A 27003-nucleotide genomic window follows, 5' to 3' on the forward strand; every position below is an offset into this window, starting at 1 on the left:
ATCGGTACGCAGGTCTCACCCTCGCCGTCCGTCCCAGAGCCGCGCCGCCGTCCTCCTTGCAGAGCCGGAAGGTAGAAGCCGGGTGAGTATTGTGGAACAGACATCTGGGGCGGCAGAAGACACCATGATCTTCATTGAGTTAACGCACAGCACTGCAGCTGTGCGCCATTGCTCCCATTCACCTCACACACCTCGGTCACTGTAAGGGTGCAGGGCGCAGGGGGGTGCGGTGCGCCCTGGGCAGCAATATAAACCTCTACTATGGCAAATACACACATATACATGTACAGCTGGGCACTGTACATGTATATAAAGAGCCCCCGCCATGTTATTGGAAAATTTGAGCGGGACAGAAGCCCGCCGCCGAGGGGGCGGGGCTTCTCCCTCAGCACTCACCAGCGCCATTTTTCTCCACAGCACCGCTGAGAGGAAGCTCCCCGGACTCTCCCCTGCTTGACACACAGTGAAAGAAGGGTTTTAAGGTAGAGGGGGGGCACATAATTGGCGCATATACATAACAAAAGCGCTACTTGGTAAACATACTGTGTTTTTTCCTGGGTCATATAGCGCTGGGGTGTGTGCTGGCATACTCTCTCTCTGTCTCTCCAAAGGGTCTGGTGGGGAACCTGTCTTCAGAAAAGAGCTTCCCTGTGTGTGTGGTGTCGGTACACGTGTGTCGACATGTCTGAGATTGAAGGCTCACCTAAGGAGGAGGGGGAGTGTATGAATGTAAGGTCTCCGTCGGCAGAGCCGACACCTGACTGGATGGATATGTGGAATGTTTTAAGTGCTAATGTTAATTTCTCTAACGTCCTAGAGGATGCTGGGGACTCCGTAAGGACCATGGGGATAGACGGGCTCTGCAGGAGACATGGGCACTTTAAGAAAGAATTTAGTTCCTGGTGTGCACTGGCTCCTCCCTCTATGCCCCTCCCCCAGACCTCAGTTTGATACTGTGCCCAGATGAGCTTGGTGCTTTTCAGTGAGCTCTCCTGAGTTTACTGATGGAAAGATATTTTGTTAGGTTTTTTATTTTCACCCTCGCCGTCCGTCCCAGAGCCACGCCGCCGTCCCCCTCGCAGAGCCGGAAGATAGAAGCCGGGTGAGTATGAGAAGAAAAGAAGACTTCACAGGCGGCAGAAGACTTCATGATCTTCACTAGAGGTAACGCACAGCACTGCAGCTGTGCGCCATTGCTCCACACACCTCACATACTCCGGTCACTGTAAGGGTGCAGGGCGCAGGGGGGGGCGCCCTGGGCAGCATTTGGGACCTCATATTGGCAAAAAAAGCACATATATATACAGCTGGGCACTGTATATATGTATGAGCCCCGCCAAAATTACAGTTTAAGCGGGACAGAAGCCCGCCGCCGAGGGGGCGGATCTTCTCCCTCAGCACTCACCAGCGCCATTTTTTCTCCACAGCACCGCTGAGATGAAGCTCCCCAGGCTCTCCACTGCTGATACACGGTAGAAGATGGTTGGAAAGAGAGGGCGGGCACATAATTAGGCACAAAAACTATAACATACAGCAGCTACCTGGTTAACATTAAGTTACTGTGTTATTCCTGGGATATTATAGCGCTGGGGTGTGTGCTGGCATACTTTGTCTGTCTCTCCAAAGGGCCTGGTGGGGGAACTGTCTTCAGAAAGGACATTCCCAGTGTGTGTGGTGTGTCGGTACGCTTGTGTCGACATGTCTGATGAGGAAGGCTATGTGGGAGAGGAGCAGGAGCAAATGAATGTGGTGTCTCCGCCGACGGCGCCGACACCCGATTGGATGGATATGTGGAAGGTTTTAAATGATAATGTTAATTCCTTGCATAAAAGATTGGACAAGGCTGATGCATTGGGGCAGTCAGGGTCTCATCCCATGCCTGACCCTATGTCGCAGGGACCGTCAGGGTCTCATAAGCGCCCACTATCCCAAATTGTTGACACAGATACCGACATGGATTCTGACTCCAGTGTCGATTACGATGATGCAAAGTTACAGCCAAAATTGGCTAAATCCCTTCGATATATGATTATAGCAATAAAGGAGGTTTTGCACATCACAGAGGAAACCCCTGTCCCTGACACGAGGGTGTATATGTATAAGGGAAAGAAGCCTGAGGTAACTTTTCTCCCCTCACACGAACTGAATGAGTTATGTGAAAAAGCTTGGGAATCTCCAGATAAAAAACTGCAGATTTCCAAATGGATTCTTATGGCGTATCCTTTCCCGCCAACGGATAGGTTACGATGGGAATCCTACCCTAGGGTGGACAAAGTTTTAACACGCTTATCCATAAAGGTAGCCCTGCCGTCCCAGGATACGGCTACCCTCAAAGATGCTGATCGCAGACAGGAGGTTACCCTGAAGTCCATTTATACACATTCAGGGACCTTACTAAGACCGGCAATTGCGTCGGCCTGGGTGTGTAGTGCTGTAGCGGCATGGACGGATACCTTATCTGAGGAATTGGATAAGCTAGATAAGGATACTGTATTATTGACCCTGGGGCATATAAAAGACGCTGTCCTATATATGAGAGATGCTCAAAGAGACATTAGTCTACTGGGTTCTAGAATCTATGTTGATTTCTGCCAGAAGGGTCCTGTGGACTCTGTAATGGACAGGTGATGCCGACTCAAAAAGGCATATGGAGGTTTTACCTTACAAGGGTGAGGAATTGTTCGGGGAAGGTCTCCCGGACCTGGTCTCCACAGCTACAGCTGGAAAGTCAAATTTTTTGCCTTATGTTCCCTCACAGCCTAAGAGAGCACCGCATTATCAAATGCAGTCCTTTCGTTCACAAAGAAACAAGAAAGTCCGAGGTGCGTCCTTTCTTGCCAGAGGTAGGGGCAGAGGAAAGAAGCTGCACAACGCAGCTAGTTCCCTCACCGGCCTCTACAAAATCCACCGCATGACGCTGGGGCTCCACTGGCGGAGCCGGGACCTGTGGGGGCACGTCTTCGGAATTTCAGCCACATGTGGGTTCAATCCCAGGTGGATCCTTGAGCAATAGAAATTGTGTCTCAGGGTTACAAGCTGGAATTCGAAGAGGTGCCTCCTCGCCGGTATTTCAAATCGGCCCTACCATCTTCCCCCCAAGAGAGGGAAATAGTGTTAAACGCAATACAAAAATTGTATCTTCAGCAGGTGGTGGTCAAGGTTCCCCTCCTTCAACAGGGAAGGGGTTATTATTCGACCATGTTTGTAGTCCCGAAACCGGACAGTTCGGTCAGACCCATATTGAATTTAAAATCTCTGAACCTATACTTGAAAAGGTTCAAGTTCAAGATGGAATCGCTAAGAGCGGTCATCGCAAGCCTGGAAGGCGGGGATTTTATGGTGTCACTGGACATAAAGGATGCGTACCTTCATGTCCCCATTTATCCACCTCATCAGGCGTACCTAAGATTTGCGGTACAGGATTATCATTACCAATTTCAGACGTTGCCGTTTGGTCTCTCAACGTCCCCGAGGTTTTTCACCAAGGTAATGGCGGAAATGATGGTGCTTCTGCGGAAGTTGAGTAGTACCCCTTCCCTCTTTGAAGCAGGGGAACCTCTACCACCAGTTGTTGAAGACACAATTTGTGAATCGCATGCAACACTATCTCCCTTTCCAGGGGGGATTTTGGTAGGGTCGATTTGAAAAACTGGCGACGAGGCACCTCTTCGAATTCCAGCTTGTAACCCTGGGAAACAATTTCTATTGCCCAGGGATCCACCTGTGAGTGAACCCAGATGTGGCTGAACAGTCGAAGACGTGCCCCCACAGGAGCGGACTCCCTCAGGGGAGCCCCAGCGTCATGCGGTGGATTTTGTAGAGGCTGGGGAGGACTTCTGTTCCTGGGAACTGGCTGTGTTGTACAGCTTTTTCCCTCTGCCCTTACCTCTGGCCAGACTCTGCCCTTACCTCTGGCCAGAATGGACGATCCACGTACTCTCTTGCTTTTATTGGAACGAAAGGACTGCATTTGATAATGAGGCGCTTTCTTAGATTGTGAGGGAATATATGGTAAAAAATTTGATTTACCTGCCGTAGCCGTGGAGACTAGGTCCGAGAGGCCTTCTCCAAATAATTCCTCACCTTTGTAAGGCAACAACTCCATATGCCTCTTGGAGTCAGCATCACCTGTCCACTGTCGGGTCCATAAGACACGCCTAGCAGAAATAGACATAGCGTTTATCCTGGAACCCAGTAAAGTAATGTCTCTTTGAGCATCCCTCATATATAAGACAGCATCTTTTATATGCCCTAGGGTCATTAAAATGGTATCCTTATCAAGGGTCTCAATATCCGCTGATAAGGAATCTGTCCATGCTGCTACAGCACTACAAACCCAGGCCGACGCAATAGCCGGTCTGAGTAACGTACCAGAATGTGTGTAAATGGACCTCAAGGTAACCTGCTTGCAGTCAGCAGGATCCTTGAGGGCAGCCGTATCTTGGGATGGAAGCGCTATCTTTTTTGACAAGCGCGTCAAAGCTTTGTCTACCCTAGGGGAGGATTCCCACCGTATTCTGTCCTGCGACGGGAAAGGAAACGCTATTAGAATCCTTTTGCATAATTCGTTCAGCTCATGTGAGGAGGGAAAGGTGACCTCAGGTTTATTTCCCTTATACATGTGTACCCTCGTGTCAGGGAGAGGGGGTTCCTCAGTGATATGCAAAACATCTTTTATTGCGATAATCATATATCGAATACATTTAGCCACCTTTGGCTGTAATTTTGCATCATCGTAGTCGACACGGGAGTCTGAATCCGTGTCGGTATCTGTGTCAACTATTTGGGATAGTGGGCGCTTCTGAGACCCCGAAGGTCCAGGCGACATTGGAACAGGCGTGGGTTGACTCCCTGACTGTACCCCAGCTTCAGCTTTGTCTAATCTTTTGTGCAATAAAATAAGATTTTACTTACCGGTAAATCTATTTCTCGTAGTCCGTAGAGGATGCTGGGGACTCCGTAAGGACCATGGGGATAGACGGGCTACGCAGGAGACATGGGCACTTTAAGAAAGAATTTAGTTCCTGGTGTGCACTGGTTCCTCCCTCTATGCCCCTCCTCCAGACCTCAGTTAGAGAAACTGTGCCCAGATGAGATGCACAGTACGAGGAAAGGATTTTGTTAATCCAAGGGCAAGATTCATACCAGCTACACCAATCACACCATATAACTTGTGATAACTACCCAGTTAAAAGTATGAAAACAACATATCATCAGTTCAAAACCGATGCAACTATAACATAACCCTTATTGAAGTAATAACTATATACAAGTATTGCAGTAGAAGTCCGCACTTGGGACGGGCGCCCAGCATCCTCTACGGACTACGAGAAATAGATATATAACGGTAAGTAAAATCTTATTTTCTCTAACATCCTAGAGGATGCTGGGGACTCAGTAAGGACCATGGGGATTATGCCAAAGCTCCCAAACGGGAGGGAGAGTGCGGATGACTCTGCAGCACCAATTGAGCAAACATGAGGTCCTCCTCAGCCAGGGTATCAAACTTGTAGAATTTTGCAAAAGTGTTTGAACCCGACCAAGTAGCAGCTCGACACAGCTGTAGTGCCGAGACCCCCCGGGCAGCCGCCCAAGAAGAGCCCACCTTCCTAGTGGAATGGGCCTTGACCGATTTTAGTAACGGCAAGCCTGCCGTAGAATGCGCTTGCTGAATCGTGTTAAAAATCCAGCGAGCAATAGTTTGCTTTGAAGCAGGGGCACCAATCTTGTTGGATGCATACAGGACAAACAGCGCTTCAGTTTTCCTGACTCTAGCCGTTCTGGCTACGTAAATTTTCAAAGCCCTGACCACATTAAGTAACTCGGAATCCTCCAAGTCACGCGTAGCCACAGGCACCACAATAGGTTGGTTCATATGAAAAGATGAAACCACTTTTGGCAGAAATTGCGAACGGGTCCGCAATTCTGCTCTATCCATATGGAGAACCAAATAGGGGCTTTTATGTGACAAAGCCGCTAATTCTGACACTCGCCTAGCCGAAGCTAAGGCTAATAGCATGACCACCTTCCACGTGAGATATTTCAACTCCACCGTTTTAAGTGGTTCAAACCAGTGTGACTTTAGGAAACTTAACACCACGTTAAGATCCCAAGGTGCCACCGGAGGCACAAAAGGAGGCTGAATATGCAGCACTTCCTTTACAAAAGTCTGAACATCTGGGAGAGAAGCCAATTCTTTTTGAAAGAAAATGTATACGGCCGAAATCTGGACCTTAATGGAACCCAATTTAAGGCCCAAATTCACTCCAGTTTGTAGGAAGTGAAGGAAACGACCCAGATGGAATTCTTCCGTAGGAGCATTCTCGGTCTCACACCAAGAAACATATTTTCGCCATATACGGTAATAATGTTTTGCTGTTACTTCCTTCCTAGCCTTTATCAGCGTAGGGATAACCTCAACCGGAATGCCTTTTTCTGCTAGGATCCGGCGTTCAACCGCCATGCCGTCAAACGCAGCCGCGGTAAGTCTTGGAACAGACAGGGTCCCTGTTGCAACAGGTCCTGTCTTAGAGGAAGAGGCCACAGATCTTCTGTGATCAGTTGCTGCAGATCTGGATACCAGGTCCTTCGTGGCCAATCTGGAACAATGAGGATTGTTCTCACTGCATCGGTTGATCACCCTGTCCCCCAGGGCCAGTGTGTCACTACTGTGGTGGCTACAGAGTGCTCACCTTCTCGAGGGCCGCAGGTTCGGCATTCAGGACTGGATCCTGGTGACCACGGACGCGAGCCTCCGAGGTTGGGGAGCAGTCACACAGGGAAGAAATTTCCAAGCCTTTGGTCAAGTCAAGAGACTTGTCTTCACATCAACATCCTGGAACTAAGGGCCATATACAACGCCCTACGTCAAGCGGAGATCTTACTTCGCGATCGACCAGTTCTGATCCAGTCAGACAACGTCACCGCAGTAGCTCATGTAAACCGCCAAGGCGGCACAAGGAGCAGGGTGGCGATGGCAAAAGCCGCCAGAATTCTTTGCTGGGCGCAGAATTATGTAAGCGCTCTGTCAGCAGTGTTCATTCCGGGAGTGGACAACTGGGAAGCAGACTTCCTCAGCAGACACGACCTGCATCCGGGAGAGTGGGGACTTCATCAGGAAGTCTTCGAACAGATTGCAAGTCGGTGGGGACTGCCCCAAATAGACATGATGGTAACTGTGGATGCCCTAGTGACACCGTGGGTGTTCCAGTCGGTCTATGTGTTTCCTCCTCTTCCTCTCATACCCAAGGTGTTGAGGAGAATAAGAAAAAGAGGAGTGAGAACGATTCTCATTGTTCCGGATTGGCCACGAAGGACATGGTATCCGGATCTGCAAGAAATGCTCACAGAAGATCCGTGGCCTCTTCCTCTAAGGGAGGACCTGTTACAACAAGGTCCCTGTCTGTTCCAAGACTTACCGCGGCTGCGTTTGACGGCATGGCGGTTAAACGCCGGATCCTAGCGGAAAAAGGTATTCCGGAGGAGGTCATTCCTACGCAAATAAAGGCTAGGAAGGACGTGACGTCAAAACATTATCACCGAATATGGCGAAAATATGTTTCTTGGTGTGAGGCCAGGAATGCTCCTACGGAAGAATTCCATCTAGGCCGTTTTCTTAACTTCCTACAAACTGGAGTGAATTTGGGCCTAAAATTAGGCTCCATTAAAGTTCAGATTTCGGCCTTATCCATTTTCTTTCAAAAGGAATTGGCCTCTTTACCTGAAGTACAGACTTTTGTGAAGGGAGTGCTGCATATTCAGCCTCCTTTTGTACCTCCGGTAGCGCCTTGGGACCTTAACGTGGTGTTAAGTTTCCTTAAATCACATTGGTTTGAACCACTTAAAACAGTGGAGTTGAAATATCTCACTTGGAAGGTGGTAATGTTGTTAGCCTTGGCTTCGGCTAGGCGAGTTTCGGAATTGGCGGCTTTATCACATAAAAGCCCCTATCTGGTTTTCCATATGGATAGAGCGGAGTTGCGGACCTGTCGTCAATTCCTACTTAAAGTGGTCTCATCCTTTCATATGAACCAACCTATTGTCGTGCCTGTGGCTACACGTGACTTGGAGGATTCCGAGTCCCTTGATGTGGTCAGGGCTTTGAAAATTTACGTGGCCAGAACGGCTAGGATCAGAAAAACAGAAGCGCTGTTTGTCCTGTATGCAACCAACAAGGTTGGCGGCCCTGCTTCAAAGCAGACTATTGCTCGCTGGATCTGTAACACGATTCAGCAGGCGCATTCTACGGCAGGCTTGCCGTTACCAAAATCGATTAAGGCCCATTCCACTAGGAAGGTGGGCTCTTCTTGGGCGGCTGCCCGAGGGGTCTCGGCACTACAGCTGTGCCGAGCTGCTACTTGGTCGGGGTCAAACACCTTTGCAAAGTTCTATAAGTTTGATACCCTGGCTGAGGAGGACCTCCTGTTTGCTCAATCGGTGCTGCAGAGTCATCCGCACTCTCCCGCCCGTTTGTGAGCTTTGGTATAATCCCCATGGTCCTTACGGAGTCCCCAGCATCCTTTAGGACGTAAGAGAAAATAAGATTTTAAACCTACCGGTAAATCTTTTTCTCGTAGTCCGTAGAGGATGCTGGGCGCCCGTCCCAAGTGCGGACTTCTTCTGCAAGACCTGTATATAGTTATTGCTTACATAAGGGTTATGTTATAGTTTCATCGGTTTTGGACCGATGCTATGTTGGTTTTTTATACTGTTATCTAGATAGTATATCACAAGTTATACGGTGTGGCTGGTATGGATCTTGTCCTTAGATTAACTAAAATCCTTTCCTCGTACTGTCCGTCTCCTCTGGGCACAGTTTCTCTAACTGAGGTCTGGAGGAGGGGCATAGAGGGAGGAGCCAGTGCACACCCAGAGTCAAAGTATTTCTTAAAGTGCCCATGTCTCCTGCGGAGCCCGTCTATCCCCATGGTCCTTACGGAGTCCCAGCTTCCTCTACGGACTACAAGAAAAAGATTTACCGGTAGGTTTAAAATCTTATTTTAAATGTTTTATGATTATATTTAAGTAGAATACCTTTAGCATTGAATCTAGGGGTTAGCTTGTAATGATTAGCATCACTGCCTCACAGCACTGAGGTCTTGGGTTTATTTCCCACCAAGACCATATGTGGAGTTTTTTCTCTTTATGCTTATGTAAATTTTCTCCCACAATCCTAAAAAATTATAGCAGGTAAATTGACTTCTGACAAAAAGGAACCCTTGTGTATAAGTGTATTAACATGTGATAGGGTGATGGCATCAGAATCCTAGTGGTCAGGATCACAACAGTCAAAATTCGAACATCGGCATCCCGACGTTCAGAATCCGATACAGTACATCCCCTGAGCAGCCTAACCGTCATCTCCCACAGTCTAACAATAACCACCCCCCACAGCTTAACCTTAACCCTTCCCCTAGTGCCTAACCCCAGTGCTTACTGCCGTGATTTTGACAGCTTCTGTTTTTCTACACGGACTGTGTGAGATATAGGCATTGCTTTTCCTGGATCTGTTCAAATGGTTGGTGCGCAATATTACTACAGATAAGTAGGGCACATTCCATTCCTTTCCAAGCTGTGCACTAGTGTAGGGTTCATGCATATTCAGTAACATTGCCCTGAGATTGCATATGAAAATTGTTAATTTCTACATTCAAAATCCATTTAACTGACAAAATAGGGAAAAAAAGCATATTCGGTAATCAGCCAACTAGGAATAAAGAGGCAGTTTGCAACATTTGTCCCTGTTTAAATGGAATTCTAAAATGTGGCATCTACATGTATTGTTAAATTGATCACACATCCTGTTATTCAGCATTTGGTATACATAACCTGGTGTACAATTATGGCCAGTAGTAAGTTCTTCTAAAATTCCTTTGCTTTGTGCATAGAACTTTGTTAATCTGTAAAATAACTTTATTTCCGATATTATAACTGTTGTACGTTTCCGTAGAAAGCTTTGACAAAGAGGAATTTATTTTGTTTTACCAGGCAATGGGCCTGACTCCAGAGTTGTATGCAATGCCGATGGTTTTGCAATTTGCCAATGTTTTTCTTCTGCGCTTGCGTGAATATACTTGGATACCCTTTCTGTGCAAATGCGCACTGCATTTGTGATTGCCTAGGCAGTTGCCTACTTATTGGCTAACACATGACAAGACCACTGCGACGGGCTAGCGAATCTTGGCGGAGACTGGGATGTAACTAAACTTCAAAGAGGCTGTGTTGTGGGCATGTAAAGGGGGTGTTATGGGCGTGCTTGTGCATGTGGCTTAGTTCTCTCTTGCAGTACCGCTGGCACAGCGGCTATGTTTTCTAGAAGTTACACGGTTGAATCTGCACGACCCAGGACTTTCTCAAGCAGATGATGTTGATCTGATGTTTGGGTGGTGGAGGAGTGTATGGATAATGCACAGATAAGTAAAGTTGCTGTTTCACATTTTGCACAGTCCATCTTATGCTCTTACACATGGGAAATGCAGAAACTACTATTTGCATACTTTCGCACTTGACTGAGTACTTGGTTGCAGCAGCATTAGCCTACATCTCTGAATCAGGCACAATGAGCAAGATGTAATGAAGTCCAAGCTGGCCAGAGGTTCAGGTTCCCGGCCGAATTCTGATTTTTTTTTTTTAAGCAGCACTCACGTGCAAGGCATGGTTTTGCCTTGTACGTGATTGCCGCTTTAAAAAAACATCCGAGTTCAGCCAGGAACCTGCACCTCCGGCCAGCTCGGACTTCATTACATCTGGCCCAATGTATTTAATCTGTGTCTTGGAGCTTGGAGCTTAGCTTAAAACCCTGAATATTTCTTGCTGTCTCTTTCCAGGTCCTGCCTGTTATCGTAGAGCAGTTTGAATGGATGCCACTGGTCAGCAGTAAACTGCATTTATCATTCATGAGATTCACATATTGGGCATTGAGGCAACTTGAACGCGGAACACAGGTTATGTTTTTACTCTTCTGTGTTTGTATTGCTAGGAACCATTGTTAGCTGAGATTCAAGAAAGAATGATCCATATAAGGGAACAAAATACAGGTTCTGACTTGCCATAAAGCAACAATAGATTTACTAAGTACACATAATAGCTTTGTTTTCTGAGCATTTTATATATAGACTCAATACTGTCTGAGGCCTCTTGTCTGATTTCCTTATCTTTTTTTTATAACCACAGTCTGCTATGACCTCGACCTTGCGGCGCCTGGGTGATGAAACATATAAAGGAGTAGTGTATCATCCTACAGAAGAAACCACCATATCAAATAAGTCAAGATCTGTGGCCTTCTTCAAAAGCAATAATTTACCACTGAGATTCATATCCACTTTAGTCATACTAAAAACTGTAACACAAGGTAGGGTTTATAACTCTGTAGCCTAGATAACAATGCTTACTTTCTTATATAATTGCATAAACAGCAAATATACAATGCATGCTTAATTCAGATATACTTTGCTATTAGCATGTTGCTGTGCAGGACCCCTATACGACAGATTAAAATGATAACGTCACCTACCCAATATACTAAAAGAACCTTTATTGCATCTGCATACTATTGGCAGCAGTGCACGTGTGGTGCAGCATTTCGGTGGCTGTTTACTAATTTTTCAAGCAAACGCAATAATTTTCTCTGACGTCCTAAGTGGATGCTGGGACTCCGTAAGGACCATGGGGATTAGCGGCTCCGCAGGAGACTGGGCACAACTAAAGAAAGCTTTAGGACTACCTGGTGTGCACTGGCTCCTCCCACTAAGACCCTCCTCCAGACCTCAGTTAGATTTCTGTGTCCGGCTGAGCTGGATGCACACTAGGGGCTCTCCTGAGCTCCTAGAAAGAAAGTATATTTAGGTTTTTTATTTTACAGTGAGATCTGCTGGCAACAGACTCACTGCAGCGAGGGACTAAGGGGAGAAGAAGCGAACCTACCTAACAGGTGGTAGTTTGGGCTTCTTAGGCTACTGGACACCATTAGCTCCAGAGGGATCGACCGCAGGACCCGACCTTGGTGTTCGTTCCCGGAGCCGCTCCGCCGTCCCCCTTACAGAGCCAGGAGCATGAAGAGTCTGGAAAATCGGCGGCAGAAGACTTCGGTCTTCACCAAGGTAGCGCACAGCACTGCAGCTGTGCGCCATTGCTCCTCATGTACACCTCATACTCCGGTCACTGATGGGTGCAGGGCGCTGGGGGGGGCGCCCTGAGGGCAATATATGACACCTTGGCTGGCAAATCTACATCATATATAGTCCTAGAGGCTATATAGATGTAAAATTACCCCTGCCAGTATTCCAGAAAAAGCTGAAGAAAGTCAGTTGAAAAAGGGGCGGGGCTTCTCCCTCAGCACACTGGCGCCATTTTCTCTTCACAGTGCAGCTGGAAGACAGCTCCCCAGGCTCTCCCCTGTAGTTTTCAGTCTCAAAGGGTTAAAAAGAGAGGGGGGGCACTAAATTTAGGCGCAATATATGTATACAAGCAGCTATTTGGGGAAAAATCACTCAGTTATAGTGTTAATCCCTGCATTATATAGCCCTCTGGTGTGTGCTGGCATACTCTCTCTCGGTCTCCCCAAAGGACTTTGTGGGGTCCTGTCCTCAGTCAGAGCATTCCCTGTGTGTGTGCGGTGTGTCGGTATGGCTGTGTCGACATGTTGGATGAGGAAGGTTACGTGGAGGCGGAGCAGAGGCCGATAAATGGGATGTCGCCCCCTGTGGGGCCGACACCAGAGTGGATGGATAGGTGGAAGGTATTAACCGACAGTGTCAACTCCTTACATAAAAGGCTGGATGACGTAACAGCTGTGGGACAGCCGGCTTCTCAGCCCGTGCCTGCCCAGGCATCTCAAAGGCCATCAGGGGCTCAAAAAACGCCCGTTACCTCAGATGGCAGACACAGATGTCGACACGGAGTCTGACTCCAGTGGCGACGAGGTTGAGACATATACACAATCCACTAGGAACATCCGTTACATGATCTCGGCAATGAAAAATGTGTTACGCATTTTCTGACATGAACCCAAGTACCACATAAAAGGGGTTTTATTTTTGGGGAGAAAAAGCAGCCAGTGTTTTGTTCCCCCATCAGATGAATGAATGAAGTGTGTAAAGAAGCGTGGGTTCCCCCGATAAGAAACTGCTAATTTCTAAAAAGTTACTGATGGCGTACCCTTTCCCGCCAGAGGATAGGTCATGTTGGGAGATATCCCTTAGGGTGGATAAGGCGCTCACACGTTTGTCAAAAGGTGGCACTGCCGTCTTAGGATACGGCCACCTTGAAGGAACCTGCTGATAAAAAGCAGGAGGCGATCCTGAAGTCTGTATTTACACACTCAGGTTATATACTGAGACCTGCAATTGCCTCAGCATAAATAGGGCTGCTGCAGCGTGGTCTGATACCCTGTCAGATAATATTAATACGCTAAGACAGGGATAATATTTTGCTAACATTGAGCATATTTAAGACGTTGTCTTATATATAAAGGATGCACAGAGGGATATTTGCCGGCTGGCATCCAGAATTAATGCAATGTCCATTCTGCCAGGAGGGTATTAGAAACCCGGCAGTGGACAGGTGATGCTGCCTGTAAAAGGCACATGGAGATTCTGCCTTATAAGGGTGAGGAATTGTTTGGGGATGGTCTCTGGGACCTCATCCACAGCAACAGCTGGGAAGAAAAATTTTTACCTCAGGTTTCCTCACAGCCTAAGAAAGCACCGTATTTTCAGGTACAGTCCTTTCGGCTTCAGAAAAGCAAGCGGGTCAAAGGCGCTTCCTTTCTGCACAGAGACAAGGGAAGAAGGAAAAAAGCTGCACCAGCAGCCAGTTCCCAGGATCAAAAATCTTCCCCCGCTTCCTCTGAGTCCACCGCATGACGCTGGGGCTCCACAGGTGGAGACAGGTGCGGTAGGGGCGCGTCTCGGGAACTTCAGGGACCAGTGGGCTTGCCCACAGGTGGATCTCTAGGTTCTGCAAATAGTATCACAGGGATACAGGCTGGAGTTCGAGGCGACTCCCCCTCGCCGTTACCTCACATCAGCCTTGCCGGCTGCCCTCGGAGAAAGGTAGTACTGGCGGCAATTCACAAGCTGTACTTCCAGCAGGTGAAAGCAAGGTACCCCTCCTTCAACAAGGCCGGGGTTACTATTCCAAAATGTTGTGGTACCGAAACCAGACGGTTCGGTGAGACCCATTCTAAAATTTAAAGCCTTGAACACTTATATACGAAGGTTCAAGTTCAAAATGGAATCGTTCAGGGCAATTATTGCAAGCCTGGAGAATTTCATGGTATCACTGGACATCAAGGGTGATTACCTGCATGTCCCTATTTACCCTCTTCACCAGGAGTACCTCAATATTGTGGTACAGGATTGTCATTACCAATTCCAGACGTTGCCGTTGGTCTGTCCCCAGCACCGAGGTATTTACCAAGGTAATGGCTGAAATAATTATCCCGTACTTGGACGATCTCCTTATAAAGGCGAGGTCCAGGGAGCAGTTGTTCGTCGGAGTAGCACTATCGCGGGAAGTGCTACAACAGCACGGCTGGATTCTGAATATTCCAAAGTCGCAGCTGGTTCCTACGACGCGTCTACTGTTCCTGGGTATGGTTCTGGACACAGAACAGGATAAAAAGGGTTTCTCCCGGAGGAGAAGTCCAAGGAGTTGTTGTCTCTAGACAGAGACCTCCTAATACGTATACAGGTGTCGGTGCATCAATGCACGCGAGCCCTGGGAAAGATGGTAGCTTCTTACGTAGAAATTCCATTCGCCAGGTCTCATGCAAGGATTTTCCAGTGGGATCTGTTGGGCAAGTGGTCCGGGTCGCATCTTCAGATGCATCGGCGGATAACCCTGTCTCCAAGGGTCAGGGTGTCGCTGTTGTGGTGGCTGCAGAGTGCTCATCTTCTAGGGGGCCGCAGATTCGGCATACAGGACTGGGTCCTGGTGACCACGGATGCCAGCCTTCGAGGCTGGGGGGCAGTCACACAGGGAAGGAACTTCCAAGGCTATGGAAAAGTCAGGAGACTTCCCTACACATAAATATTCTGGAACTGAGGGCTATTTACAATGCCCTAAGTCAGGCTAGATCCCTGCTTCAACACCGGCCGGTGCTGATCCAGTCAGACAACATCACGGCGGTCGCTCATGTAAACCGACAGGGCGGCACAAGAAGCAGGATGGCGATGGCAGAAGCCACAAGGATTCTCCAATGGGCGGAAAATCATGTGTTAGCACTGTTCATTCCCGGAGTGGACAACTAAGAAACCTCCACCCGGGAGAGTGGGGACTTCATCCAGAAGTCTTCCAAATGATTGTACACCGTTGGGAAAGGCCACAGGTGGACATGATGGCGTCCCGCCTCAACTAAAAGTTACAAAGATATTGCGCCAGGTCAAGGACCCTCAGGCGATAGCTGTGGACGCTCTGGTAACACCGTGGGTGTACCAGTCGGTGTAGGTGTTCCCTTCTCTGCCTCTCTTACCCAGGGTAATGAGAATAATAAGAAGGAGAGGAGTAAGAACTATACTCATTGTTCCGGGTTGGCCAAGAAGAGCTTGGTAATCAGAACTCCAAGAAATGATCTCAGAGGACCCATGGCCTCTGCCGCTCAGACAGGACCTGCTGCAGCAGGGGGCCTGTCTGTTCCAAGACGTACCGCGGCTGCGTTGACGGCATGGCGGTTGAACGCCGGATCCTGAAGGAAAAGGGAATTCCGGAGGAAGTTATCCCTACGCTATTTGAAGCTAGGAAAGAAGTGAACGCAAACCATTATCACCGCATATGGCGGAAATATGTTGCGTACTGTGAGGCCAGGAAGGCCCCAAAGGAGAAATTTCAGCTGGGTCGATTTCTGCACTTCCTACAGTCAGAGGTGACTATGGGCCTAAAATTGGGTTCCATTAAGGTCCAGATTTCGGCTCTATCGATTTTCTTCCAAAATTGAACTGGCTTCACTGCCTGAAGTTCAGACTTTTGTTAAGGGAGTGCTGCATAGTCAGCCCCCGTTTGTGCCTCCAGTGGCACCGTGGGATCTCAACGTAGTGTTGGATTTCCTGAAGTCGCATTGGGTTGAGCCACTTAAATCCGTGGAGCTATAATACCTCACGTGGAAAGTGGTCATTCTGTGGGCCTTGGCGTCGGCCAGCCGTGTATCAGAATTGGCGGTTTTGTCATACAAAAGCCCTTATCTGTATTTTATATGGATAAGGCGGAATTGAGGACTCGTTCCCAATTCCTTCCTAAGGTGGTATAAAATTTTTAATGTGAACCAACCTATTGTGGTGCCTGCAGCTACTTGGGACTTGGAGGATTCCAAGTTACTGGATGTAGTCAGGGCCCTGAAAAGTATATGTTTCCAGGACAGCTGGAGTCAGGAAAACTGACTCGCTATTTCTCCTGTATGCACCCAACAAGCTGGGTGCTCCTGCTTCTAAGCAGACGATTGCTCGCTGGATCTGTAGCATGATTCAACTTGCACATTCTGCGGCTGGACTGCCGCACCCTAATTCTGTAAAAGCCCATTCCACGAGAAAAGTGGGCTCTTCTTGGGCGGCTGCCCAAGGGGTCTCGGCTTTACAACTTTGCCGAGCTGTTACTTGGTCGGGTTAAAACATTTTTGTAAGAGTATACAAGTTTGATACCCTGGCTGAGGAGGACCTAGAGTTTGCTCATTCGGTGCTGCAGTCATCCGCACTCTCCCGCCCGTTTGGGAGCTTTGGTATAATCCCCATGGTCTTTACGGAGTCCCAGCATCCACTTAGGACGTCAGAGAAAATAAGATTTTACTCACCGGTAAATCTATTTCTCGTAGTCCGTAGTGGATGCTGGGCGCCCATCCCAAGTGCGGATTGTCTGCAATACTTGTTTATAGTTATTGCCTAACTAAAGGGTTATTGTTGAGCCATCTGTTGAGAGGCTCAGTTATATTTCATACTGTTAACTGGGTATAGTATCACGAGTTATACGGTGTGATTGGTGTGGCTGGTATGAGTCTTACCCGGGATTCAAAATCCTTCCTTATTGTGTCAGCTCTTCCGGGCACAGTATCCTAACTGAGGTCTGGAGGAGGGTCTTAGTGGGAGGAGCCAGTGCACACCAGGTAGTCCTAAAGCTTTCTTTAGTTGTGCCCAGTCTCCTGCGGAGCCGCTAATCCCCATGGTCCTTACGGAGTCCCAGCATCCACTACGGACTACGAGAAATAGATTTACCGGTGAGTAAAATCTTATTATCGTATCCGTTTTTGAACTTCCACTTTTATTATGGGTAATGCTATTTACATGGCAGCCCATTAAGGTAGCTCTTTACTTAATGGACTTTTACGGCATGACACAGGCTTTTGCTTACTTGAATATCAACATACTGTACAGTTGTGTTCTCTTAAACTTTTATTGCAATCGCTCCCAATGGCCCTTCTCGGAGGGACAGGTCCTGTGCGACTTGTCTTGAGTCTTTCTCTGACGTCCTAGTGGATGCTGGGAACTCCGTAAGGACCATGGGGAATAGACGGGCTCCGCAGGAGACTGGGCACTCTAAGAAAGAATTAGGACTACTGGTGTGCACTGGCTCCTCCCTCTATGCCACTCCTCCAGACCTTTGTTAGAATCTGTGCCCGGCTCGAGCTGGTTGCACACTAGGGGCTCTCCTGAGCTCTTAGTAAAGAAAGTATTTATTAGGTTTTTTATTTTCAGTGAGTTCTGCTGGCAACAGACTCACTGCTACGAGGGACTTAGGGGAGAGAAGTGAACCTACCTGCTTGCAGCTAGCTTGGGCTTCTAGGCTACTGGACACCATTAGCTCCAGAGGGATCGAACACAGGCCCAGCCTCGGTCGTCCGGTCCCGGAGCCGCGCCGCCATCCCCCTTGCAGAGCCAGAAGCAAGAAGAACGTCCTGGAAATCGGCGGCTGAAGACTCCGGTCTTCATTAAGGTAGCGCACAGCACTGCAGCTGTGCGCCATTGCTCCCCATGCACACCACATACTCCGGTCACTGATGGGTGCAGGGCGCTGGGGGGGGCACCCTGGGCTGCAATTAGATTACCTTAAAATGGCAAAAAACACATAATATAGTCTAATAAACTATATATGTGTAAAAATCCCCTGCCATAATATTAATATAAAGAGCGGGAGAAGCCCGCCAAAAAAGGGGCGGGGCTATCTCCCTCAGCACACTGGCGCCATTTCCTCTTCACAGCTCCGCTGGAAGGACGCTCCCCAGGCTCTCCCCTGCAGTTTCCAGGCTCAATAGGGTAAAAAGAGAGGGGGGGCACTAAATTTAGGCGCAATACTGTGTATTATAGCTGCTATAGGGAAAATCACTTTGTGTAGTGTAAATCCCTGTATATATAGTGGAAAGTGTTTTTTTGTTGGAGTTTACTTGGCGCTTCAAAAAATAGACTATGTGGCAGCCTCTTAACTTCTATAGGACTAATCCCAGACAGTCCAAATACATGAAAAAAGAAAAAAGAATGCAGAAGAAGATGGCGCTACTGTGTCTAGGGGAAGAGTAGGTGGAAGGGCCAAAACAAATACTTATCCTGTGTTATTGATTCTTTCTCCCCAAACTTGGATCTTCTTGAATAGATGTTCTCGAATTCATATATGAAAAATATAATGGGAGAGGAATGATGTGTAGAACCTCTATGACTAATGATTTAACAATTAGTGTATACAAAATATCCACAATGCTGGTGGAGAAAAAGTTAAATATGAATGAATCAATTTTTCTCACTTACATGAGAAAAAAAAAAAGAGAGATACTCTTTGGCGGGAGTGAATGACCATAGCGTACCTCACTTACATGGTGAGGGATGGATGGACACATATAATGGTTTCTTTATCTGCTTTTTGGTTATAATGCAATGGAGTGTAATTTGGCATACCTCACTTGCTTAGTGAGAAGGTATGTAACACATATCTCGGTTTCTTTATCCTATGATTCAAGGGTATAGCGTACCGTTACTCACGATGTAATGGGTTTTGCTCCTCCTATATGGGTTTCTTTTCATCAAACGGGCACAGGTGATAGAGTAAAAAATCACAAGGGTTTAATAGTACAATGTATAAAATCCAAAATAAACAAAAAAATAAAATGAGAATACCAGCATTGAATATGGGTGGCGTGTGGTCCTGAGGAAGGGGACCCCTGGAGGAGCAAGGTTCCGGTTTGATGCTCCCAGGTCTAATTGAAAAATGTAAAATAGAAGACGGGGTCTTACCTTACCAGTATCACACACCAGATCCAAAGTCAATGCCTCCTTTGAGCCAACGCGTTTCGAGTCATATGGGACTCTTTTTCAAGGCATAAGGGTACATGCTGGATGATCCGGTATTTATAGCAAAGATAGTCCAGAGGGGTGACATCACTTCCGGTTCCGATTGCCGGAAACGGGAGTATGTATCTTAAATAACCACATTATAAAAGAAACAACCGTTTTATCAATGTTTTATATTCCACTATTAGTTATATCTTTAAAAGTTTGTAGAACTCTGCACAGGCGCTGCGTGTTCCAGCCGGAAGTGTTAAACGTTGAATTCCGCGTTACCGGAAGTCGTCATAGTCCCCGTGTGCGTCATGGGAAATGTAGTCTTCTTTTGCCCGCAGTGACCGGAAATTATCTTGAAGACTTGTTGCCGGAAGTTGTCACGATTTCTGTATGCGTGATGGGAAATGTAGTTTTCTTCATCCCGCGATTACCGGAAATGGTCACGGAGTTTTGTTTGAATCGCTTTTTAATGTAGTTTTCTTTGTTCTTGAATGAAACTTTATCCTTTTTTATGTTGACTCTTAAAATGAGTGGCCCTCATAAGGTACGCTATGGTCATTCACTCCCGCCAAAGAGTATCTCTCTTTTTTTTTCTCATATAAGTGAGAAAAATTGATTCATTCATATTTAACTTTTTCTCCACCAGCATTGTGGATATTTTGCATACACTAATTGTTAAATCATTAGTCATAAAGGTTCTACACATCATTCCTCTCCCATTATATTTTTCATATATGAATTCGAGAACATCTATTCAAGAAGATCCAAGTTTGGGGAGAAAGAATCAATAACACAGGATAAGTATTTGTTTTGGCCCTTCCACCTACTCTTCCCCTAGACACAGTAGCGCCATCTTCTTCTGCATTCTTTTTTCTTTTTTCATGTATTTGGACTGTCTGGGATTAGTCCTATAGAAGTTAAGAGGCTGCCACATAGTCTATTTTTTGAAGCGCCAAGTAAACTCCAACAAAAAACCACTTTCCAGTATCTCTTCATCCCGGTGGAGTTTTACAGGCAGCATCATGTTTCACCATCGCGAGGAGAGAACATCCAAAACAGAAGAAGTTTTCAAGATCAATTTTTCAGAAGACATAGAGATGACGGATGATAATTTAGAAACCGCCATGGATCGCATGGGAGAATGGCTTCTCAAAGAAAACAGTCTTTGGTGGGAAATTGCAACCTTGGAAAAATATTACAAGGAGCAAATCATACCAAAAGGCCTGAGAATGAATAAGCCACCCACATTTCAAGATGGCACAGAGGAGTTTATGTCCAAATGGGAAAACATCTTAGAGACCTGTTCCTTTTCACTCATGTCTCTAATCATCAAAGAAAGAAAGGAAAAACTAAAAGGGGTCAATGAAAGAATAGACATTCTCAAAGTCCTGATACAACCTTATAGCACACTCCCTACCTTTGCATCCCTGGAAAAGGAGATCTCGGAAAAAATCGCCAAAAACACAGAGTTCCTTATTAAGAAAAAACAAGGGAAACTACAGAGGGACTATGATTTTTATAAGTTTGGGATCATAAAAAAACCCAAAAAGAAAGATCAAGCACAGCAAGGAAAAGAAGATGGTCTCAGGAAGTATGGCAAAGACAGAGAAGATAGACACAGAGAAGAGATACCACGTCGCAAATATGGCCCACAAGACACTTATAAAGAAAGAAATAATAATTTCTTCAATTGTAGGAACCACCACAGGGAATGGAATAGATATGAACCCGAAAGGAACCATTACCACCATTATGAAAGAGAACCTTTAGATAATAGAAAGAGATATGCAGGAAGAACCCCCATAAGAGAAAATTGGAATAAGCCCCACCAATATAGAGAAAATTGGAGAAGAAATTAATATCAAGCGAACCCTGGAAGGAGGGAATCTGATCTAAGAACATACAGACATCAAGAAAATAATCGAAGATGGGAACCTGATATAAGGAGATCTAGACCAGAATTCAGACGACGCTCCAGGAGAATAACACCTTCCGAACATGACGTCAGAACCCCATTAAGGAAAAGATTTGAGAAAAGAACCTATAAAGATCAAAATTCCAAGAGACGTGAAGAAGAAGAAAAAATGGAAGAGAACTCAGAGAATGCTCCCCGCCAAGCGAAATCTCCATCTAGAGCCGAAAGATCAACAAGAACCAGACGTTATTGACTAACAAACCTGAAGAACAAAAAGAAAATACCATTTAGGAAAAGAGGCTGTAGAGGAGGGAAAAAAAGAAAAGAAAAGGTGAAGAACAACACGCTAACAACATCCCTACCCATTAGAGATTCGACTCACATCTATAATCTCAGCAAACGCATACTGAACGACCAAGAAGTAAAAATACTGAACAAGGGTCTGAAATATGCTCCAACCTCTCACATGGATGAATTTGGAAAATTTGTGGATGTTCAGAAGTTCATCAGGAAAGTAACTCTGAAAAAAAATTTTGCGATTCAAGAAAAGGAAAGAAATCCAACTGAAAGTAACACACCCACAGAACAACCATTGGATCCCGATAAAATAAAGAAAAGGAAGAAAAAATCTACGTTCTATCCAACCCACATAAAGGGGAATTTCATTGAATCATTCACCAAAATAGTAACAGAAGAAATCAATAATCTCAAGAAACCGAAAACCAAATTCAATCTCACCAAAAAAGAACGGCAGATAATCCAAGATCTCAGCAACGATCAAGATATCGTCATCAAACCCTGTGATAAAGGGGGGGGGATAGCAATCCTCAACCGAGATGACTATATAAAGGAAATCGACAGACAACTCTCAGATACTACCACCTATCAAAAATTGAAAAGTGATCCTTCAGACAAGATCAAAGATAATTTCATGAAGCTTATTGATAAACATCTAATATCAGGAGGTTTAAAAAAGGATGAATACGACTATATAAATATAGATCATCCTATCACTCCGACCATTTACGTTCTTCCTAAAGTTCACAAAAGCGTCACTAATCCCCCAGGAAGACCTATCATAGCGGGGACCAATAGTCTAACATCGAATTTATCCTCCCTAATAGATTCCATTCTGCAACCATTGGTCATATCCAACAAATCCTACTTAAAAGATACAGGTGATGCCATTCTTAAATTAGCAGATATCCATTGGAAAGAGGAGATGTGTATGGCTTCAGCAGACGTCACTTCACTGTACACATGTATCCAACATGAACAGGGCCTCCAGGCAATAACTTGGTTCCTGGAAAAAACAACCCACGAACCAGAAAGAAAACTATTTATATTGGAAGCCATCAAATTCATTTTAGAAAATAATTTCTTCTTTTTCAATGGAGAATTTTTCCTACAAAAAACTGGCACAGCTATGGGGACGAAATTTGCCCCTAGCTATGCCAATTTATTTATGAGCTACTGGGAAGAAAAAGAGATTTACAACCACATAGCATGGGGCAGTCAGCTGACTTATTGGTATAGGTATATCGACGATGTACTCCTTTTTTGGTCATCAACGGAAGAAGAACTTGCCACTTTCTTTTTAAGACTCAATAATAATGATATGAATATTCATTTCACTATATCTAGCAGTCAGAAAGAAATCAATTTTCTTGATTTAACTATTTATACAGAAGATCACCAACTTCACACCAAGGTTTATCAAAAACCGACTGATGTTAACACCTATATCCCGGTGGACAGTCAACATCACTCCTTGTGGCTACAAGGAGTACCCAAAAGTAAATTCTTAAGGGTAAAAAGAAATTGCAGTAAGGATCTGGTTTCCAAAACAATGATGAATCAAATGAAGGAAAACTTCCTCGTAAAAGGTTACAAAGAACAAGATCTCAATGAAGTTATCAGCACAACAGAAGCCATAAACAGAGAAGATCTACTTCGATCAAGACCAAAGAACACACAAAAGAAAAACGACAAAACCAAATGGGCATTGATCGCCCAATATGACACACAATATCGACAGGTTGAAAGAATCTTTAAGAAAAACTGGCATTTACTGACAAGAGACCCCATACTCGGGGATATCATTCCGGAAAAGCCAAGTTTCATCTACCGAAGATCAAAAAATCTGAAAAACCATCTAGTTCAGAGTGTTTTACCAATGCCCACCAAAAACCTAGTACACACCAAAGGTTTTCACAGGTGCGGACTTTGCATAGGATGCAGAAACATCAGAGACCCCATCAGTAAGCATGTCAATGTACTAGTGAATGGAATAAACTTCAAAATTAAAGATTTTATCACATGCCACACTTCAAACGTTATCTACTTGATCGAATGCAAATGTGGCCTCTGTTATATAGGTCGTACTTCAAGACCCCTCAAAATAAGGATTGCTGAACATTTGAGAAACATTAAAAAAGGGCTAGAAACACACCATTTATCAAACCATTTCAAGAAAGCACATAAATGTTCCATTCAAGATATAGTCAAATTTGTAGGTTTAAAACATGTCAGGTCTACATGGCGAGATAAAAATTTGGACTCCAACCTAGCAAAAACAGAAATGAAAATGATATTTTCTCTAAAAACCTTGAGTCCATCTGGTCTAAATCAAGACTTCGAACTTAAATGGTTCCTTTAAAAGCTGGTTTATTGATTTGTTTGCCATACCCCTATCACCTTTCAATCTATCTGATGTCATCTTCTTTTTCCCTAAAATATCAAATTTTCAGTTTCCCTGTGTTAATTCACCTTTTTACTTCTAGGACCTTCAAGATGGAAATTACAACCCACCTAACGATCCCAAGTTACTTCCAGGAGAAAGATTCCCCATTTATATAATTTAAATACACCAACGGACAAATATTCTCTTCTCCGGTTATGGAAACTACAACAACCAGTATTTTTTAGGGGGTTGTAAGATCCCATTTTCTGAATCCCTGCAGAACAACTCCCATTTACAGGAATGACACATTTTTCAATATCTTGGACCTTTTTATTACTCCAGGGCCACTCATTTTAAGAGTCAACATAAAAAAGGATAAAGTTTCATTCAAGAACAAAGAAAACTACATTAAAAAGCGATTCAAACAAAACTCTGTGACCATTTCCGGTAATCACGGGATGAAGAAAACTACATTTCCCATCACGCATACAGAAATCGTGACAACTTCCGGCAACAAGTAAACCTTCAAGATAATTTCCGGTCACTGCGGGCAAAAGAAGACTACATTTCCCATGACGCACACGGGGACTATGACGACTTCCGGTAACGCGGAATTCAACGTTTAACACTTCCGGCTGGAACACGCAGCGCCTGTGCAGAGTTCTACAAACTTTTAAAGATATAACTAATAGTGGAATATAAAACATTGATAAAACGGTTGTTTCTTTTATAATGTGGTTATTTAAGATACATACTCCCGTTTCCGGCAATCGGAACCGGAAGTGATGTCACCCCTCTGGACTATCTTTGCTATAAATACCGGATCATCCAGCATGTACCCTTATGCCTTGAAAAAGAGTCCCATATGACTCGAAACGCGTTGGCTCAAAGGAGGCATTGACTCAAAGGAGGCATTGACTTTGGATCTGGTGTGTGATACTGGTAAGGTAAGACCCCGTCTTCTATTTTACATTTTTCAATTAGACCTGGGAGCATCAAACCGGAACCTTGCTCCTCCAGGGGTCCCCTTCCTCAGGACCACACGCCACCCATATTCAATGCTGGTATTCTCATTTTATTTTTTTGTTTATTTTGGATTTTATACATTGTACTATTAAACCCTTGTGATTTTTTACTCTATCACCTGTGCCCGTTTGATGAAAAGAAACCCATATAGGAGGAGCCAAACCCATTACATCGTGAGTAACGGTACGCTATACCCTTGAATCATAGGATAAAGAAACCGAGATATGTGTTACATACCTTCTCACTAAGTAAGTGAGGTATGCCAAATTACACTCCATTGCATTATAACCAAAAAGCAGATAAAGAAACCATTATATGTGTCCATCCATCCCTCACCATGTAAGTGAGGTACGCTATGGTCATTCACTCCCGCCAAAGAGTATCTCTCTTTTTTTTTTTCTCATGTAAGTGAGAAAAATTGATTCATTCATATTTAACTTTTTCTCCACCAGCATTGTGGATATTTTGTATACACTAATTGTTAAATCATTAGTCATAGAGGTTCTACACATCATTCCTCTCCCATTATATTTTTCATATATGAATTCGAGAACATCTATTCAAGAAGATCCAAGTTTGGGGAGAAAGAATCAATAACACAGGATAAGTATTTGTTTTGGCCCTTCCACCTACTCTTCCCCTAGACACAGTAGCGCCATCTTCTTCTGCATTCTTTTTTCTTTTTTCCTGTATATATAGTGCTGTGGTGTGTGCTGGCATACTCTCTCTCTCTGTCTCCCCAAAGGACTTTGTGGGGTCCTGTCCTCAGTCAGAGCATTCCCTGTGTGTGTGCGGTGTGTCGGTACGGCTGTGTCGACATGTTTGATGAGGAGGCTTATGTGGAGGCGGAGCAGGTGCCGATAAATGTGATGTCACCCCCTGCGGGGTCAACACCAGAGTGGAAGGATATGTGGAAGGTATTAACCGACAGTGTCAACTCCTTACATAAAAGGCTGGATGACGTAACAGCCGTGGGACAGCCGGCTTCTCAGCCGTGCCTGCCCAGGCGTCTCAAAGGCCATCAGGGGCTCAAAAACGCCCGCTACCTCAGATGGCAGACACAGATGTCGACACGGAGTCTGACTCCAGTGTCGACGACGAGATTAATGTACATTCCACTAAAGCTATCCGTTGCATGATTACGGCAATGAAAAATGTGTTGCACATTTCTGACATTACCCCAAATACCACTAAAAAGGGTATTATGTTTGGGGAGAAAAAGCGACCAGTGGTTTTTCCCCCTTCAGATGAGTTAAATGAAGTGTGTGAAGAAGCGTGGGCTTACCCTGATAAAAAAAACTAGTGATTTCTAAAAAGTTACTAATGGCGTACCCTTTCCCACCAGAGGACAGGGTACGTTGGGAGACATCCCTGAGGGTGGATAAAGCGCTCACACGCTTGTCAAAAAAGGTGGCACTACCGTCTCAGGATACGGCCGCCTTAAAGGAGCCTGCGGATAGAAAGCAGGAGGCTATCCTGAAGTCTGTATATACACACTCAGGTACTATACTGAGACCTGCTATTGCTTCAGCATGGATGTGCAGTGCTGCAGCAGCGTGGTCTGATTCCCTATCTGATAATATTGATTCCCTTGACAGGGACACTATATTGCTAACCATAGAGCATATTAAAGACGTAGTCTTATACATGAGAGATGCACAGAGGGATATTTGCCGGCTGGCATCTAGAATAAATGCAATGTCCATTTCTGCCAGGAGAGTATTATGGACTCGGCAGTGGATAGGTGATGCGGATTCTAAGAGGCACATGGAGGTTTTGCCTTACAAGGGTGAGGAATTGTTTGGGGATGGTCTCTCGGACCTCGTTTCCACAGCGACAGCTGGGAAGTCGACATTTTTACCCAAGGTTCCTTCACAGCCAAAGAAAGCACCGTATTATCAGGTACAGTCATTTCGCCCCCAGAAAGGCAAGCGGGTTAAAGGCGCGTCCTTTCTGCCCAGAGGCAGGGGTAGAGGGAAAAAGCTGCACCATACAGCCAGTTCCCAAGAACAGAAATCCTCCCCTGCTTCCACTAAATCCACCGCATGACGCTGGGGCTCCACTGGTGGAGCCAGGTGCGGTGGGGGCCCGTCTCCGGAACTTCAGCGACCGGTGGGTTCGCTCAC

At 45.6% G+C, this 27003-nt stretch overlaps 1 protein-coding gene across 3 annotated transcripts in view; it reads left to right on the forward strand.

Annotated features, from left to right (window-relative positions):
• CCDC138 (coiled-coil domain containing 138) overlaps window positions 1–27003 on the forward strand; it is a 333074-nt gene that overhangs the window by 225098 nt on the left and 80973 nt on the right. For all 3 annotated transcript variants that reach the window (XM_063953820.1, XM_063953819.1, XM_063953821.1), the window contains 2 exons: window positions 10827–10943; window positions 11173–11350. In XM_063953820.1, the coding sequence (XP_063809890.1) occupies window positions 10827–10943; window positions 11173–11350 (295 nt within the window). The remainder of the gene's footprint in view (window positions 1–10826; window positions 10944–11172; window positions 11351–27003) is intronic.

The sequence above is a fragment of the Pseudophryne corroboree genome, chromosome 2 (assembly GCF_028390025.1).
Source record: "Pseudophryne corroboree isolate aPseCor3 chromosome 2, aPseCor3.hap2, whole genome shotgun sequence".
Classification (NCBI taxonomy): Eukaryota; Metazoa; Chordata; class Amphibia; order Anura; family Myobatrachidae; genus Pseudophryne; species Pseudophryne corroboree.